Source organism: Carcharodon carcharias, chromosome 13, assembly GCF_017639515.1.
Source record: "Carcharodon carcharias isolate sCarCar2 chromosome 13, sCarCar2.pri, whole genome shotgun sequence".
In the NCBI taxonomy this organism is placed as follows: Eukaryota; Metazoa; Chordata; class Chondrichthyes; order Lamniformes; family Lamnidae; genus Carcharodon; species Carcharodon carcharias.
The window spans coordinates 56295071-56313954 of record NC_054479.1 but is presented as its reverse complement, the minus strand read 5'-3'; the positions used below and the strand labels follow the sequence as shown (position 1 = coordinate 56313954).

Genomic DNA, 18884 nt, shown 5'->3' with positions numbered 1-18884 from the left:
TGATGGTAAGGTTTTAAAAACAATAATCAGCCAAAAATATAAAGATCAATAGGCACTCGGAGAGGTTTGAGTTATTTAAGAAGAGCCAATTCAGATTTGTAAACAGGCAGATCATGCTTGACTAATCTAGTTGAGTTTTTTGATGAAGTAACAGCGAAGGTTGATGAAGGGAATGCAGTCGGTGTTGTCTGTATGAATTTTTAAGAAATCATTGAACAAAGTGCCATATAAAAGGGTGATTAACAAAAGTAAGGTCATGGAATAGGAAGGTCACTGTCAGCTTGGATGAAAAAAATTGGCTTATGGACAGAAAACAGTGAGGGGTGTTAAATGGTTGTTTCTCAAGCTGGTGCATGGCAGACAGTGGTGTCTCAAGGTTCAGTGCTAGGACCACTGCTTTTTTGGTTTTATATAAATGATTTGGATATTGAAATACAGAATAAAATTTTATAACTTACCAATGATGCCAAATTTGGAGGTGTGGCAAACAGTGAGAATTGACTGCAATAGGACATAGAAAAGGTTAGCAGAATGGGCAGGAATTTAATACAGAGAAATGTTTGATGATGCAGTTTGGCAGAAAGGATAGGACGAGGCATTATGGGTTTAATGGTATAGTTCTAAAGTGTGTGCAGGGACAGAGGAGTTGGGAGGTCCATGTGCTTGGATCTTTGAACATAGCAGGACTTATTAAGAGAGTAATTAGCAAAGCATATGCAATCTGGGACTTCAAAAATAGAGTTATTGAGTACAAAAGCAGGGAAGTTATGTTGAACCTTTATAAAAGCTCTGGTTAGGCCCCAACTAGCGTATTGTGTCCAGTTCTGGTCACGACAATTTAAGAAGGATGTGAGCATCCTTTAGGGGTGCAGAGGAGATTTACCAGAATGGTTCCAGGGATGTGAAGATCGGGTTGTTCTTAATAGAACAAAGGAGATTGAGAGGAGATTTGATCAGGGTATACAAGATTATGACAGGTTTATATACGATTGACATACGGTTGACAAAGAAATGCATTCCCATTAACTGATGGCAGAAGGACTAGGGGACAAAGGTTTGAGGTTTTGGGTAAGAAATGCAGAGGAGATGTGAGGAAGAACATTTTTACACACAAGTGCAATGACCTGGAACTTGCTGCCCATGAGGATGGAGAAAGTGGAGACAACCATGATTTCAAAAACAAATTGGATGGGAGCTTGAGGGAAATAAATTTGAAGGGCTATAGGGATAGAGCGGGGCAATGGGACTGACTAAATTGCTCTATGAAGAACCAGCATGGATTCAGGGGCCAAGCAGCCTCCTTCTGTGTCCTAATGGCTCTGTGATTTTTCCAAGCTTGTTTCAGTTCCTCAATATGAAGCATAGTCAACAGATTATAACTAGAAGTTTGAAAGTACGAGTCTGGAGACTATGCAGCTTAAGACTGCATTTATGCTGAAGTGGTCTGCAGTTAAGGTTTGAAACTTGAGGGTTCTACTTTTGATTTCCTAGTATTAGGGAAGGGGATCCAATTGCGACACTTCATCACCAAGGTCACAGTTCCTGTCGTGATTCTATGTTCAGGATATTGGAAAGTCAAACGTGAAACTTTGAGGCGTTAGTGATTTCAAACTTAAACTGCAGGCACTTACTTCAGTCTTGAGCAACTTGTGGTCCATGCAAAGCTCAGGTAGCTTCACTGAGATTTAAATGTGGGTATATTTACTTATTCTTAACCACTGTTCAATCCATCAAGTACGATCTGCACTGTTTGCCTAACCCGGGACTCAGCAACATATAACTGGGCTCGTTTCTATGTGGGAGGTGCCTTCTTGGTGGCTTATATGGAATGCTGTAATTCCAACAGGGAAAAACAGAGATGCAATATTCTATCTTTATTTTATAAAAAAGGAACAAAAAATTTGCCTGTATAAAGTTAAAAGGTACCAAAGGGCGGATTAGGTTTCTGTACATCTCTGCCATGTCCATGGTCACTTGTTAGAATTTCTTTTTTCTCATTCACACTTTTAACAATGACAGACGGTAAACAAATGTGTAACTTAGTACATCAGGCAAACAGAAAACTACATCATGAAAAGTCTGAACTCAATGGTTCATCCTCTAACTGAGAAGACTCAAAGTCTGACAGCTTTCACATCTGTGTTGCCCTTCCCGCTCTGTGAAAAGGAACAGCCAGTAAACTGCTGAGTGTCATACAGCATTGGACTTGGTAGCTTATAGTGGGCAAGGGCTGTGAAGTCACTCCATCTGGCAGATAAGGGGGCCAGTGTACATTACAAGTTGGATAGAGTTTTTAATTTTGGTCGCTTCCAACCAAACTCTGGGTGCAGCATTAGCCCCCTGGTCACCGATGTCCTGCAGTGCAGCCGCAAATCATCTCTCGTGTGCACTGCACAGCCGCTAGTTGTGAAGTGATGCATTCAGACCAGCAGCGCTGTTTCTGTGAGAACGTCATCACCTGGAGTGGTCCAGCTTGGTGTAACAAAACATGGACGCATCTCTAAGGCTGAACCCCATATCCTCAAAGTCCATCTCTCCCAAGTGGGGTCACCAGCTGACCACAGTAAATCTCCCAGAGAACTACCACAGTCAGATCTTCAAAAAATTACTGGGTAGTGCTACTTGTCTCTTAGGAGGTCCAGCTGGTCCTGATACTCCGTGAAGAGTCTCTGGAATCTGAGGTTCTGTCCAATCACAGGAAGCATCTCCTTTAGCAGCTCTCTCTTCCGCAGTCCCTGTGTATGGAATGAAGAAATCTTTCAGACAAGGGCTTAGCAACTGCAGTAACACTGACTTATGCATTGCTGGTTGGGGAGTCTAGGACTAGGGGACAAAGCCTAAAAATTAAGTTTGCAGATCACAGCATCCATCCCTCATACTAACAGTGCAGACTGCAACACCCAATCCCTCAGAGTAACAGTACAGACTGCAGCATGCAATCTCTTACAGTAACAGTAGACTGCAGGACGCAATCCCTCACTCACACTAACAGTACATATTGCAGCAAATTCAAATGATGCAGCAGAGCCAATCCCTCACCTGCCTCTTCCCCTTCATACAATGACTAGGCAGCCTGTAAACATCAGAGGTTGCTGAGGCAAATGTGGACAAATGGAACAAATTAATTAATCATCCATTTTTTAACGCAAAAATAATTCCCCTTACTCCCTTGAAAGAGGATGAACTGTGGTTTTGAAATGTTAAGAAATGCGTGTACCAACTGAAGGTGGCTGTTTCTAGAAAAGGCACATATTAATAAACCCAGCCTTCAAGATGAAAAAGTTAAAACTTGGAATCTTTCCTGTTTTTCCTCTTCCATTCCCCCACTCAAAATTTCCTCCTCAACTGACGACACTAACACATTCTCGAACACGGCTCCACTAACATCTACAACTCACAAGTGGTAGTTCAAGTGTGCGCCTGCGCCAGGAGTTTCGACCATGAGAATTTCACAGTCTTGCTCTCAATACCTGCACATCTTTCCAGCAGAGTAACCATCAGAAGCAGGAGCCCTGTGATCCTCCCCTTCCCGGCCAAAGATAATGGAGCTGTCTTGTAAGCCCATAACACGACCCTGCTGAGATCAGCTAACTCTGTACATGTGTGAGAGTTTCCTGGTCTGCATAGTTCAGTACTAGACTGGATAAAACCCCATAAACACAGCAGCAGCATTTCTGAAATTCTGCAGATCAAACTGAATTGTGCTGCTTGCAAAGTAATGGTCACACTCTGATTATGTATGAAGGTAAATTTCTGCCATACTCCAGTGTTTTAATGCTGTTATCACACAATGAAGATTTCTGCCTGAAGTGTTAAATTATCTTTCTCAAAGCTGTTGATTGCACTAGTGCTTACCAAGACAGTTGACTCCCACTGACTACTGGAAGAGTTGTGCACAGGGCCCAGCAAATCTTTGCACAACTCCCTTAAGCGAGGCTCAAATCCTGCAATCAGAAACAACAGTCAATGGAGTGTCTGAGCATAAATCAAACCACCGAATCAAAGCAAGGAACTTGAGAAACTATCCTACCTTCATTTACTAAATAGCGGGTGTAGATGAGAAGCCAATGACGGTACTCCTGGCTAGATTTTAGCGTCATTGCAGCTGCAACCTGATTCTCCAGATAAGCCAGCGTTGTCCCGCGCTGTAAGAAGTGAGGCATTGAGGAGAGTCTAGCAGCCTGGCGTCCAGCGCTAGAAAATGCAAAGATCGACTTTACAGCTTGCCAGCAGTGAAAGGACAGCCTAGGCACAAAGTAAGCTGCAGGCATAGTAACAATATCCTTTTACATAAAAATACACGGGGCAGAAATTTACAGCCCTCAGCTCACAGATTTGCAGGGTGGGAGGACCTGCCCAGGCCTCAGGCGGGAAAGCGGGGGTAAGCCTCCCTCACAGACCCCAGTTTCCGGATAGGGGCTCCTCCACAAGGTCTGACCACTCCCCCCACCCCCCCAACCAGGTGCTCCCTGCTCCCCACCCCTCGGCCCCTTTATCAAGACACCCCCTCTTTCCCATGCTGGGGTCTCCTGCCCTGCCAAAAGACCCATCACTACTTACCTTCCATCTGAATCCTGGCTCTTCTTCGCTGGGACTGGATGTAGTCCCAGAAGTGATCACCATTCCTGGTTGTGCTGCTGGGACTACAGAGCTGCAGTGTGGCAGAAGCCCTGCTCCCAGCCAATAAACACCCCTTGGGCCATTAAATTCTGCTCAAAGACTTTAAAGCACAGAAATGTGTATCAGTGTTTCTGCAACTCCCTCCCCCCACCCTACTTCATCTAAACCCATCAGAATATCATTCTAATTCCTTTCTCCCTCATCAGGAAGCTTCTCTAGCTTCCACTTAAATGCATCTTTACAACTTACTTCAACTACACCATGTGGTAGCTGATTTCCACAGGCCTCATACTCCCTAGGAATAGGGTAAGTGCCTTAAATGTCAGCATTATTGAACATAGACAGGACCCTGGACCTTGGGAGTATAAAACTGTAACTTTCATAGTGGTACAACACTGGGGTAATGAGTGGGGTGGGGGTATTCATGGGAGAACATGCACTGGGCACTCCAACTATATAAATTCTTGATGCCTCATTTACTTAGAGTGAAGCAACATAAATCACAGCATCACCGAGGCAATATTCTTTTGTATAATACTGCACAACTTGCTGAGCTGCAAGGTCCCTTCAGGAAGTTGTCATTAACATTATAGTTTCAGAAATTGCACACATGCACGTACACAATGTAGATCAAGCTGCAAGTCAGTTCAATCTCAATGGAGTGAACCATGGGGAATAAAAAAAATCATTCTTGAAGAAAATAAATTGAATAATGTTTCTAATCAACAACTTCTGAAAGGTTAACAAATGAATTCAAAAAAATATGAATTTGTCCCTTTATTGCACTGATCAGCAACGTTGCCACTTACTTTATCCCACAGCCTTGCACTGTAGCCAGGGGCCCTGAGCACAACATGGCCTCTTGAGAAGTTAAGCAACTGCGGTAATCTGCACACTGAACCAGCGAGTCCTGTTTATCCGAGATCAAATTCCTTAAAGATAAAGCAATCCAAATGAAACAAGAGGCCTGAAGGCAAATGGCACAAGTCGAGTTTACTGGACTGCCTAAATCACCCTCATTGGGTGTCAGATCATTGCAAATTCACAAAGGATGTGGGAAGTAACCAACAAAGATCAGAAACTCGAGCTCGAGTCACACAAATAGATCATTGTATAGGAGTCTGCCCCCCCCATCTGTGCTTGTATTTTTTATTAATGTTAACTTTGTCAACTCACTAGTTCGTTTTCTGGATTGCATCTATGCTTATTTGGTATGACCAAGCCCTCCATGGCATTGTCAATTTAGCACAGAATACTGACAGCCATGGAATGTGGCTCTTGAGAACTGAGAGTGACAGCAGTAGAGGAGTTTTCATTATTATTATTTGTGACCAAAGCACTACATCCATTTTTTATTCTTTTCAAATTTGGTAATGACCTGCTCCAGCAACATTAATGATTCTCATGGGGACAGAAACCACACACACTCACATACTCACCAGGCTATCATGAACACCCAGTTACACGAAAAGTAATTTGCTTCCTTGTCCCACACAGCAAATCAGTTGGCGCAAACCACTAGCAACTGGAAGGATGTGTGAGTTCAAACTGTCAAACTTTTCATGACAGCTACCAGGTGCCTTCACTGCCAGGTATGTTGCAACAGATTCTTCCTATTATGTACATTAACAAGCTGTAGAAACCTTAGAAAATCCCACTAGAGTTTCCTATTTTTGACAAAGGTCACAGTAAGAAACCAAGCCAATGCTGCACATTTAAATATTAATTGCTTTCAGCTATCTGGAATGAAATATCATTAATGACAAGCACATACTGAACAGAAAAAGACGGTTCAACTCATTTGTATATGGTATTTAAATAAATAGTGTTCAACAAACGACACCTTTGGAAGTGACCATGCCATAGATTTGTGTCATTAGACTATGACACGTATGCCGCCGCAGAGTATGCTGATCCTTCCTCGGAATATCCAGTGTAGTGAAACTACACAGAAAGGCCAGTTTGTTATCTTTACTAACAGCACCAGTATGCTGCCCGCAAAATGGATTGTTTATACCGAGGGGAACTCCCAGGCACACAAGGTATCCAAATCTGATTTTAAAAAATACTCCAGTGTGCTATTTATGGTGCCCAACTGCCATATTTGGTTTATTTGAAAGTACAGCTTGGTTACACTTCCCCAGTTAATCAAATCAGTTCATTGGTTTCAGTCAGATATTTTCAGATCTGCTTAGGTTCATTTATTTCAAGATTCACGGAATGCAATTTAAAATGCTTAAGTGCATTAATAAAAGCTCCTTAAAAAGCTTTAAAGAAGGAGGAAATAAAAGAAAAAAAACCCAAAAAATGCTGGAACTACTCAGCAGTCCTCTTAAAAAAGAACGACTTGTTCTGACTGCTCTGAAACCACTCGTGAATTGGGCTGTGCTCTCGAAGCAGTTGCACAATGGTCCGATAAAGAGCTGCATCACAAAGCTTTGACTCAGAAGGATTAGGACAAAGGCAGCCTGTCACCAAGGAGGAGGACTTTCTTTCTAACAAAATGGTCATGGGTATGAGCACTGGTCATTCAAAGTACCATGAGCGCTCAGAGGAGCCATGTTGCACCAATCTGCATCCAGTCTCTGAATTCAAATGAACGATCAAGAGGGAATTGGATATATATTTGGAAAGGAAAAATATTTGCAGGGCTAAGGAGAAAAAGTGAGACTAATTGGACAGCTCTTTCAAAAAGTCAGCACAGGTATGATAGGCTGAATTGTTTCCTTCTGTTCTGAAAGATTCTCTGATCAAAATAAGAAACTCCATACGTAGGATGACACAATACCTAGGATGCCCCACTATTCACTCACCCACCTCAATAGAGCTCCAAGTCATAATACCAACTTCTCTGTTCGATGAAATGTTGCCACATTCACTATCTAACATTATAATGCTACAGTCATCACTAAGCATATACAGTGCACTTTCTTATATACAGAAGGTGAATGATGGAATTCAGTTTACCAAAAGTAGATCGCCAATGCCCTACGTTTAATGGCAATCTTTTAAACAATCCTCCCCAGTTATTAAACCGACGGTCAATGGGATTACAGCAAGAAAGGAGACCTTTCAGCATATCATACCTGTATCAGGGTTTGGTTTCCCCATAGCAAGGTATATGCTCTAAAACATTTTGTCGCCTTTCCCTCCATCCTTTAATATTGTTTACATTTCTAACTCTATCTAATTCCCTTAATATTAAGTGCCAGAACTGATTTGGCTTCAATAGTTGCTTGTGGCAATGATTCCATTTATGATAATGTATTACCCTCTCCCTTTCATTAGACCACAATTTATGTTCATTGCTACCAATTTCATTATCTAATGGAAATAATTGTTCACAATCCCCATGTATCAGTCTGAGCTTTAAGTTCCTCTGATCCCTGCATTCTAGCCAATCCAAAACTGCATCTTCTCCACAGAATCACAGAATTTTAATGGCACAGAGGGAGGCCATTCGGCCCATCATGTCTACACCAGCTCTCCAAATGAGCATTATGACCCAGTGCCATTGCCCTGCCTTTTCCTGCACCCCTGCACTTTGTTCCTATTCAAGTAATCATCTAATGCCCTCTTGAATGCCTCAATTGAACCTGCCTCCACCATTCTTCCAGGCAATGCATTCCAGACCTGAACCGCTCATTGTATGAAAAAGTTTTTTCTCATGTCACATTTGCTTCTTTTGAAAATTCACTTTAAATCTGTGTCCTCTCATTCTTGATCTTTATACGAGCAGGAACAGCTTCTCCCTATCTACTCTGTCCAGCTCCCTCATGATTTTGAACATCTCGATCAAATCTCCTCTTAGCCGCCTTCTCTCTAAGGAGAACAATCCCAACATCTCCAGTCTATCTTCGTAACTGATCTCATCACTGGAACCATTCTTGTAAACCTCTTCTGCACTCTCTCCATAATGTGTTCACATCCTTCCTATAATGTGGCACCCAGAACTGTACACAATACTCCAACTGAGGTCTAACGAGTATCTTATATAAATTCAGCATAACCTCCTTGCTCTTGTACTCTATGCCCCCATTAATAAAGCCCAGGATAATATACGCTTATTAACTGCTCTCTCTACCTGTCCTGCCACCTTCAATGATCTATGCACACATACACCTAGGTCTTTCTGCTCCTGCACCCCCTTCAAAATTTCACCTTTATTTTATGCTGTCTGTCGATGTTCTTCCTACCAAAATGCATCACTTCTCTGCATTGAACTTCAGCTGCCACCTATCTGCCCACTCCACCAACTTGTCTATGTCCTTTTGAAGTTCTACACTGCCCTCCTCACAGTTTACAACACTCCCAAGCTTCGTATCATCCACAAACTTTGAAATTGTCCCCTGCAAACCAAGATTTAGATCATTAATATATATCAGGAAAAGCAAGGGTCCCAATACCAATCCCTGGGGAACTCCACTTCCTCCAGCCCAAAAAAATCCAGTGACCATTTCTCTCTGCTTCCTATTTTTTAGTAAATTCTGTATCCGTGGCTTCAGTGCCAGTCTATTATGGGAACACCCAATACATGGCAACACTTGATGGAGTTGGATTTGTACACTTCACTCAGTCTACTGATGGACATGTCTGGCAACACTTGGGGTTTCGTTTTTGGCAAACTAATGAGTCCCATGGTAAATCCTCCTTTGAAACTGCGTAACATGATAGTATTTGTTGTGGCATTCATTATTCCCTCACTAGATTAATTTATTACTGTGCTAAGATAACTAATAGCACGTGTACAGTGCATAAAATGTAACTGCACATCCAAAATTGCATAGTGGAGGTTTTTATTTGTATGTCTGGGGAGGTTCTATGTCGAGGTTAACAATCCATTCAACAGCTTCCGCTGATGCAGTGTGAACGGTTGTGATGCAACCAGGAAAGGATCTCTCAGGGTAGGTCTGACTTGGATGGCCACAGTCACAATTTGAGCTTGTTCTCAGGTTCTACTTGTGGAGCAAGCAGACACATCTTGTCTGGTCCATCATCAAATAGCTGAGGGTTTTCCACTGAAGGTCAAAACTTGGGACATCACCACTTGGGTCAATTACCAGGTTGTGGTTGGTGATGTTTGCAGTCAACCAGGAGGTATATCATCAAGAGTTGGGGCTGTCGTCAGTTTGTTGGGAGTGGTGTGTGTTTCAGTAGAGGCTATGGGATTTCAGGTGAGGGGTTTTTGAGGCCCTATATCAATAGGAGTGCTTTGTTAGCTGTCAGCCAGTAGTGTTTTGTGTGCAAGGACAGGAAGCCACTCGAGCTGTGTTGGTCTCAACATTTCAGAAAATCCTCTTGGCTTCCCAGAGGTGGATATCTACCATATTTGTCTGGTGGCTCCTGAGCCTGGTTGAACAGCAATACTCTGCTGTTGGGTAGGCCAGGGTGAGTGACGCAGTGTTGGCTCTGCCAGTTTCTGCATGAGATTCACTCTCTAGGAGGGAGACAGCAACCTTCACGTGGTCCTTCTGTTAAAGCAAGTTTTCCAACTTGAAAACATGCAAACTAATGGTGTCAAGAAGGCGACCAAACCATGGCCTCTGGGTTCCCAGTCCAACCACTTAAAACCCACTGGAAATACTGCAGGTGACAACTGGATACTGTGCAGTGATATGAGATAACTGAAGGAACGATCAAAGGCTTTGTAAGCAGTGAGAGACAACAAAATGCAAGAGTGTTGGTAGAACTTTCCAGACTGTAAAGCAAAGGAGGTTGAAGGGAATGGCATCAAACATGAACAAGAGGGGTACACACAAAGAATGCAAGTATCAGAAGAGTGGAGGGTGCATGCTGACACAATGGAATGGGGAAGCTTGCAAGATGGAGATATGGACAGATTTGTAAATGACAACAAAGATTTTGAATCTGATGCAATGAGGGAATGGGGAACCAATGGGTGAGAAAGAGTTGGGGCTCAGTGCCGGTTGTATGGTTTTGAACAGCTTGCAGTTTCCAAAGGAGTGTCAGGAAATCAGCGAGGACAGAATTGCAGCCTATGGTGTCAAAGGAACCAATAAGGGTTTCAGAGGTGAAAGGAGCAAGTTCATTATGAAGGTGATATTGTGTTATGGAAACAGGCCATCCGGATAGTGGGTTGAGTGTAGATTTGAAGTTCAGTTCTCAAGGTCAAGCAGACACTGAGAACACGGTGTACATCAAACTCATATTGGGGAAGAGGGATGGAATTGGGCTCTAGGGTGAGGAATATTTGGTGGGAGGGAAACAGACTGGCTTTAGTTTTAGTTTCCCCGGATACAGAAAAAAAAAAATTCACCTGTGAACTAATGACAGATAACACAGTGACGAATAACCATAGTGGTGGTTGTGGAGTTTTTAAAAAATTATTCATTCACGGGATGTGGGCTTCGCTGGCTGGGCCAGCATTTATTGCCCATCCCTAGTTGCTTTTGAGTTGGTGGTGGTGAGCTGCCTTCTTGAATCACTGCAGTCCATGTGGTGTAGGTACGCTCACAGTGCTGTTAGGAATGGAGATCCAGGATTTTCACCCAGCAACAGTGAAGGAACAGCAATATATTTCCAAGTCAGGATGGTGAGTGACTTGGAGTAGAACTTCAAGGTGGTGGCGTTTCCATCTAACTGCTGCCCTTATCCTTCGAGGTGGTAGTGGTCGTGGGTTTGGAAGGTGCTGTCAAAGGAGCCTTGGTGAATTTCTGCAGTGCATCTTGTAGATGGCACACACTAATGCTACTGTTCTTCGGAGGTGGAAGGAGTGAATGTTTGTGGAGGTGGTGCCAATCAAGCGGGCGGCTTTGTCCTGGATGGTGTCAAGCTTCTTGAGTGTTATGGGAGCTGCACTCATCCAGGCAAGCGGGGAGTATTCCATCACACTCCTGACTTGTGACTTGTAGATGGTGGACAGGTAGATGGTGGACAGGTATTCGTCGCATTATTCCTAGCCTCTGACCTGCTTTTGTAGCCACAGTATTTATATGGCTAGTCCAGTTCAGTTTATGGTCAATGGTAACCCCTAGGATGTTGATAGTGGGGGATTCAGTGATGGTAATGCCATTGAATGTCAAGGGTCGATGGTTAGATTCTCTTTTGTTGGAGATGGTCATTGCCTGACATTTATGTGGCACGAAGATTACTTGCCATTTGTCACTCCAAGCCTGGATATTGCCCACGTCTTGCTGTATTTGGACATTGACTGCTTCAGTATCTGAGGAGTCACGAGTGGTGCTAAACATTGTGTAATTATCAGCAAACATCCCCACTTCTGATCTTATGATGGAAGGAAGGTCAGAGATGAAGCAGCTGAAGAAGGTCAGGTTTATGGAGACAAGGTACAGCATTCATGTGAAAGTGACAATGAGAACATAGGAAAACTGTGTGGAACCCTCCCTTTCCTTTCCTTCACTGACCCACAACATCCCCTGTACCTCCCAGCAATACACAACCCCCTCTTGGACCAGGAGAAGCTATTTGTTCCCCATTAAAACAAAATGCAAAGGTTGCCCATCAGCAGACTATCAGGCAAGGTTCACCTTTTGACCAGTCAAATCATAATTCCTTACCATGTGCATAGGGAAGTGTTGAAGCAGTATGACTTGCCATTGGACAGAGTGACCACTGGGACACCATGGTGTGTAAGCAGCGATTGTGTTATAGTGGTATCATTACCTATGGAAAAAAATGTATGAGTATATTAAATCTCAGCCGATAACTGCATAATAATATACAGCTTCCAAAACCAGGGACTGCACCAGCAGGGTTCACATAACATGCAGGACGATTACACTGCATTCATCATAGAGTACACTGGGGCACATCCTCTGATACCCACAGTCAGGTATGACAGTGCATTCAGTAATATACCACCCTTGGTCAGTAAAGTCTGCTCCACAGCTTCCTATGCTAGGGATGATACTTCATTTTGTAATACAGCACCTTTGGTCTGTGATTACAGTACATTTTGTAATACAGCACCCTTGGTTTGGGTTTACTGTGCATTCTGTAATATAGGAGACTTTTTTTTAAATCCAGTGTGTTTATGATACATTACTCTGCCTTAAGAATTACAAAATCTATAAGTATAACATCCTGATAGTGGTGGTGTCACATAGATCTAAATAATGCCTGGCATATTTAGCCAGTGCTCCTTAGTCTACAAGGGTTCAAATTCGTACACTGCCTTATACCAGTTCTCCACCACAGCATACAGCAAGTGACTACAAGAAAGCTTTACTTTTGCAGCCGGTGCTGATTTTGGAAGTGATTCCCATTTCAGTGAAGGCAATAAATCACTAAAACTAAAATCAAATAAATAGTTCTGTTTTGTGAAGAAAACTGCAGCAACTAAAAATAAGTGGCAGGTGAAACTATCTGTAGTTGGCATATCACTTTGGCACTGAAGTAACTACAAAGCATTATAATGGAAATTTGCAGCACAGTAGACTGACCATTCAGCCCATCATGCCTTTGATGACTCTTTGCAAGAGCTATGCTGTTTTTCTATAGCCTTGGAAATCTTTTTTCCAGGTATATATCCAATTCACTTTTGAACGTTAATATGGAATCGATTCCACCATCCTTTCAAGCAGTGCATTCCCAAATCATCAAAACTCGCTGTGCTAAAAACAACTCCTCTCTCCTCTGGCTCCTTTGGCAATTATATTAAATCTGTCCCATCTGGTTGCTGACCTTCTGCCGTAGAAATAATTTCTCCTTGTTCTCCTCTATGACCACCCTTCGTAATTCTGCTGCAGCCTTCTATGATAACCACAGATTGACCATATGAACATATCAATTAGGAGCAGGAGTGGGCCACTCAGCCCCTTGAGCCTCCTCTACCATTCAATAAGATCATGGCTGATCTGATTGTAGCCTTAATTCCACATTGTTTCAACTGCAACTTATTTTTTTTAACTGTCGCCATCTCCTTTACAAAACAAAACCATCTGCGTGGTTTCATTTAGTTTTGGTGTTCTTACTGTGACCCCATTTCTTTGGCTGGTTTAGGGATCATTTCCAAATTCAACTTTAGTCTTAAAAGTGAAGCTAAATGGCAGACATCCCAAATTTCCCTTAACCGTTTCTGTTCCAAAAAGAAAGACTTGCATTTATATAGCATATTTTATGACCTCAAGATGTCACAAAGCGATTCACAGCCAACAAAATACTTTTGACATGTAGTCACTGTTGGAATGTGAGAAAGACAGTAGCCAATTTGCAGGGTCCCATAAACAGCAATATGATAATGTCCAAATAATGTTTTTTGTGATATTGATTGAAGGATAAATATTGGCCAGAAACCTGCTCTTCTTTGAAATGGTGTCATGGGGTATTTTGTGCCCACTTGAGAAGTCAGGGGGTCCTCAGTTTAACAGCTCATCTGAAAGATGGCACCTCCAATAGTGCAGCACTCCCTCAGTGTTGCATTAGAGTGTCAGCCCAGATTTTTGTGCTCAAGTCTCCTGGAGGGAGACTAGAACACACAAGACTTCTGAGTCAAGAGGTGAGATTGCTACCAACTGAGCCATGGCTGACAGAGGAGAGCACAAGGAGGATAATCAGAGTTTCTCTAGTCTCGCCATGTAACTCAATTTGCAGTGGCATATTGAGTAATCTGTACCTAAAGGAGGATCAGTCTTTTCACTGAACATGCCAAATGTTGGGCACACGTCATTTATCACTTTCAAAAGAAAATCATTTCTGAAGTAACTCAAGTAATTCTTGACCCAAGACATAAATTCAACACGAAAGTATACATTTGAATTTATGAGTCCAGGCTTTGCTCTCAAGACTACTGCAAATACTAAAAGCCATTAGGACAGATGATCAAGGGACTTCAAGTGTATTCCTGCGTTACTGTGCAGGAACTTAAGTGTTCTGGGTGAGCATTTCTGGAACTGCTCCCCCCGGGAACATATAGGTCTTGTATTTCTCCATAAAGAGTTACTAACTGCTCCAAAATGAGCATTTATTTTGATAAGTTGTATTTTAGTAGTAATGTAGGAAACACGGCGCCAATTTTCACACAGCAAGGTCCCTCAAGCAGCAATAAGTAATGACCAGATAGTCTGTTTTAGTGCTGCTGTTTGAAGGATAAATATTGGACAGGACTTCGAGGAAACCTCCCATTTTGTTAGATTTGTCTTATAGTGGAGTGTTTCTGCTCTCCTTGTATAGGGATTAAGTTGATGGGATACTCCAGTAAGATGCAACTAGTAGAAATGCCAGCGAGCACACTTTGGGAACACTAAGCCATATGGGGTGATAGTGGAGCAGAGGGTTCAGCCTGAAAACCTGGTGAAAACATTTGTATTTCACATGCTTGCTAATTAACTGTGACGTGGCGGAGGGGGGAGGGGGGTTGTGTTGGTGGTGTGTGTGTGTGTGTGGAGAAAAAGTGTTTTCTTTTCTCAAGCTTAACTTGATTGCTTAGAAACAGATGCACAGGAAAAGACAAAAAGGAACTGAGACTGCACTGACAGAAAAAGGCACAATCATTTTATTTTAAGTTGTCAAAGCCCCCGGCCAAGTTTCAGTACAAACCAGGTGCAACTGACAAACAGCCGAGTGAATGTTCCATAGCTTGCTGTTTGCATTTTATAATTGTGCATTAGAAATTTACAAGAATTCAATCAGTTTAAGAACATTACAAAAGTAGAATTATTTTTAGGTTATTTGCAGTTAAGGGACAAAGAATTAAGGGAGGAGTCACACAGGAGTCAATCATCCCAGTTCCAGAACATCACTGCAGGAGTTCTTCAGGGTAGTGTCATGGGCTCAACCATCTTCAGCTGCTTCATCAGTGACCTTGATTCTATCATAAAGTCAGGAGTGAGGATGTTTGGTGATGATTGCGCAATGTTCAGCAACATTCGTGACTCCTCAAATACTGAAGCAGTCCATGTTCAAATGCAGCAAGACCTGGACAACATCCAGACTTCAGCTGAAAGTGGCAAGTAACATTCGTGCCACACAGGTGCCAGGCAACAGCCATCTCCAGCAAGAGAGAATCCAACCATTGGCCCTTGACATTCAATGGCATTACCATGGCTGAATCCCCCATTATCAACATCCTGGGAGTTACCATTGACCAGAAACTGAAAAGAACTAGCCATATAAATACTGCGGCTACAAGAGCAGGTCAGAGGCTAGGAATCCTGCTACAAGTAACTCTCCTCCTGACTCCCCAAAGCCTGTCCACCATCTACAAGGCACACGTCAGGAATGTGATTGAATACTCTCCACTTATTTGGATGAGTGCAACTCCAACAACACTCAAGAAGCTTGACACCATCCAGGATAAAGCAGCCCATTTGTGGATGGAGTGCCATTCATTCCCTCCATCATTGACACACAGTGGCAGCAGTGTATACCATCTACAAGATGCACTGTAGGAACTCACCAAGGTTCCCTGGACAACACCTTCCAAACCCATGACCATTACTATCTAGAAGGACAAGGGTAGCAGACACATGGGAACACCATCACCTGGAAGTTCCCCTCTAAGTCACTCACCATCCTGACTTGGAAATATATCGCCATTTCTTGACTGCAACTGGATCAAAACTGTGGAACTCCCTCCCCAACAGCATTGTGGGTGTACCTACTCCATATGGACTGCAGTGGTTCAAGAAGGCAGCTTACCACCAGTTTCTCAAAGGCAACTAGGGATGTGCAATAAATGTTGGCCTAGCCAGTGATGCCTACATCCCAATAACGAATAAAATAAAAAGATCCCTATGGCAAGTTGAGGAAAAGTGTTCTCAAACCAAGGATTGTTATAATGTGGAATGTAGGCCATAGATATAGAATCAATTGAGATGTTTATAAGGGCAAAAGATACTTCCATGTGCCAATATGGGAATTTCAGTCTTTTGAGTTAGCATGAAGACTGCCTTCTCACTAAGTTATAAAATTAGCAAAATACATCTTCAGGAAACGTGACTGATGAAAAAAGAATCAGGATGCTGATTTTTACACCACATGAATAAGGAAGGAAGTTTTATTCCATTGGGGACTATTGGACACTGAACTGTTCCAGACCCTACGGCCTGAATTTTTCCCTTGTCGGGCACGCACCATCAACAGGCCCGGGAGCAGTCAGGAGATGGGCCCCCAACCATGATTTCACATTGGCTGGTCAATTAACGGCCAGTCAGTGTGAAATACGTGCTGAAAAGCTCAGCGCTGCCGAGGTGGGGTCAGGAAGAGGGCAGGCAACAATGTCACCGCAGCCACAGGTGAGCCCTTCCACTAAGCTCCCTGAAGCCAGACAGCTGCCTCAAGGAGCTGCATACTTCCAAATAATAAAATAAAGCACAAAAAAGCTGCAAAAAATGTCCATGCAGCACAATCAAGCACCTGAAAGGATACCTCATAAAAATGCTGTTCCCAGATATTTTATAAATTTTACTTCCTAACGGAGATCTCATCCCGCACTTGGATGAGGTTTCATCAAAAATGTAAAGGCTGCCTGGCCAATTGGCCCATCTGCCACATGTAAGGTTCGGCAGACCACGAAAAATCGCTGACAATTGTGCTTAAATGGCTGCTTAATTTTCAGCTGATTGCTGCCCATGCTGACTGAGCGAAATATCGCACGAGTGCGCGATGACGTCGGGGCGCTCACCCACTGTCATCTCGCGTGATTCTACACCTATTCGGATCGGGCGTGTGCCCACCCATGGAATGTAAAACTCTATATATTTCCCAAAACAAATACCACTCCCTTTCACCTCTGCAATACTGTGCACATTTGACTTCCCGAGCCTTTATTGCCATTGAATATTAAATGTACATTTCTGTTATCTTCATACTTGACAACTTCAATGATCTTGCCCATAAATCCTAACTTGCCCAAAACCCTGGCACAAGCATCCTTTTCCACATTGAGTCCTACTTGCCCATCATCTCTGCCCTGTCAACCAACCATTCACTCCCCGACCTCCCCAACACATTTAAGTTTAAAATCCTTTTCCTGGTCTTTCCTACCCACCCTCTATGGAGCTATCTTCATCCACATGTCCCACATCAAATGTATTTCTGGCTCTGACCTTTTTTATGCACACCTTCTTTGTCCCACTGCCTTTAGCTGCCTGGGTCCTATTCTCTAGAATTCCTTCCCTACAACTCAGTCATCTTCATCCCTCTTTCTTCTTTTAAAATCCATCCCTTCAACCAAGGTTACTCCTAATTGCTCCCTTCCTGACTCAGTGTCCATTTCCTTTACTGTGAAGTATTATAGGAAACTCTATGTTAAAGGTGCTTTACAAATTCACACTGTTGTAACTGTTTTTGATGACAAGGTTAACTCCCATCCAGTCATAAAGACAAAAGCTAGTATTGAAAAGACCCCAAACTGAAAATATTACTTAAGATACAAAGCTACTAAAAGATATAAAGAAATTGATAAGAAACTCAGTTTAAAAAACATAAACAGCAGCTCTGATTAACAAAATAGCTGAGCAGGGTTAATTGCCTGAATGGTCTACCCCTGTTCATAAGTACAGCTGTAACTTTAGAACATTAATTAGAAGACCTGTATGAATACAAAGCACTAATATGATCGTCCAGAAGTCTGAACTGGGGCGTTGGAACCCTTTTCCTGAGCTCTGCCCTAAATCGGACATTTGCTGCACCTGAAACAGGAAATTCCTGAGTCCACATATCTGAATTCACCACAATACTCAAGTGAACAAAGTTTAAAATGGACTAAAAAGGTTGTGAGAATATGTGCCTGATCTGATCAGATTAAAAGTAAAATCTTCAGAATATTCAGTCACTCAAGAAAAACAGTAGGTGGTTGAGAAAGAAAATTGGGAGAAGCCTCAAAATTTACTGACTTTTCGCACACCTGCTTTTGCAGTGAGAGCACAAACTGTGCATGAATAAATAGAAATCAAAGCCAAGTACCTGATAATATAGTGATTAGAGACTCATCTTTGACCAACACAGTCTGCTTCTTTGCATCCCTGGAAAAGCAATAAAAAATGAAAAACAATTGAAGACTCTCATTTGAGCATGAAAATCATGACCCATGTAACATCAGCGTGCTGCAGCTCCATTAAGTGTCAGCAACTCCTATCAGCAAGCTGTAGGCTGACATCTGTCATGTAACATTGTTTCCTCATAAGCACAATGAGCTTGGAAAACCATATTAGCTTAAATTCAGTAAACCTCCTACGTACATAGACTGCTCAGTATAAGAAATTCAATGCACGCAGACCTCAATTCCAAATAATCCTCAAATGAAGTCCATATAGTTTAATGTTGAAGATAAATCTGCATCA

At 42.5% G+C, this 18884-nt stretch overlaps 1 protein-coding gene across 4 annotated transcripts in view; it reads right to left on the bottom strand.

The window, feature by feature from the left end:
• Positions 1–1861: 1861 nt before the first annotated feature.
• LOC121285555 (protein HIRA) overlaps positions 1862–18884 on the bottom strand; it is a 119641-nt gene continuing 102618 nt past the window's right edge. For 3 of the 4 annotated variants that reach the window (XM_041202087.1, XM_041202089.1, XM_041202088.1), the window contains 6 exons: positions 18508–18566; positions 12159–12264; positions 5430–5552; positions 4031–4194; positions 3856–3944; positions 1862–2735 (listed from right to left, as the gene is read on the bottom strand). In XM_041202087.1, coding sequence (XP_041058021.1) covers positions 2619–2735; positions 3856–3944; positions 4031–4194; positions 5430–5552; positions 12159–12264; positions 18508–18566 — 658 coding nt within the window. In that variant the 3' untranslated portion in view covers positions 1862–2618. Of the gene's footprint in view, positions 2736–3855; positions 3945–4030; positions 4195–5429; positions 5553–12158; positions 12265–18507; positions 18567–18884 lie in introns of those variants that run through there. The other variant, XM_041202090.1, reaches the window with a different exon arrangement.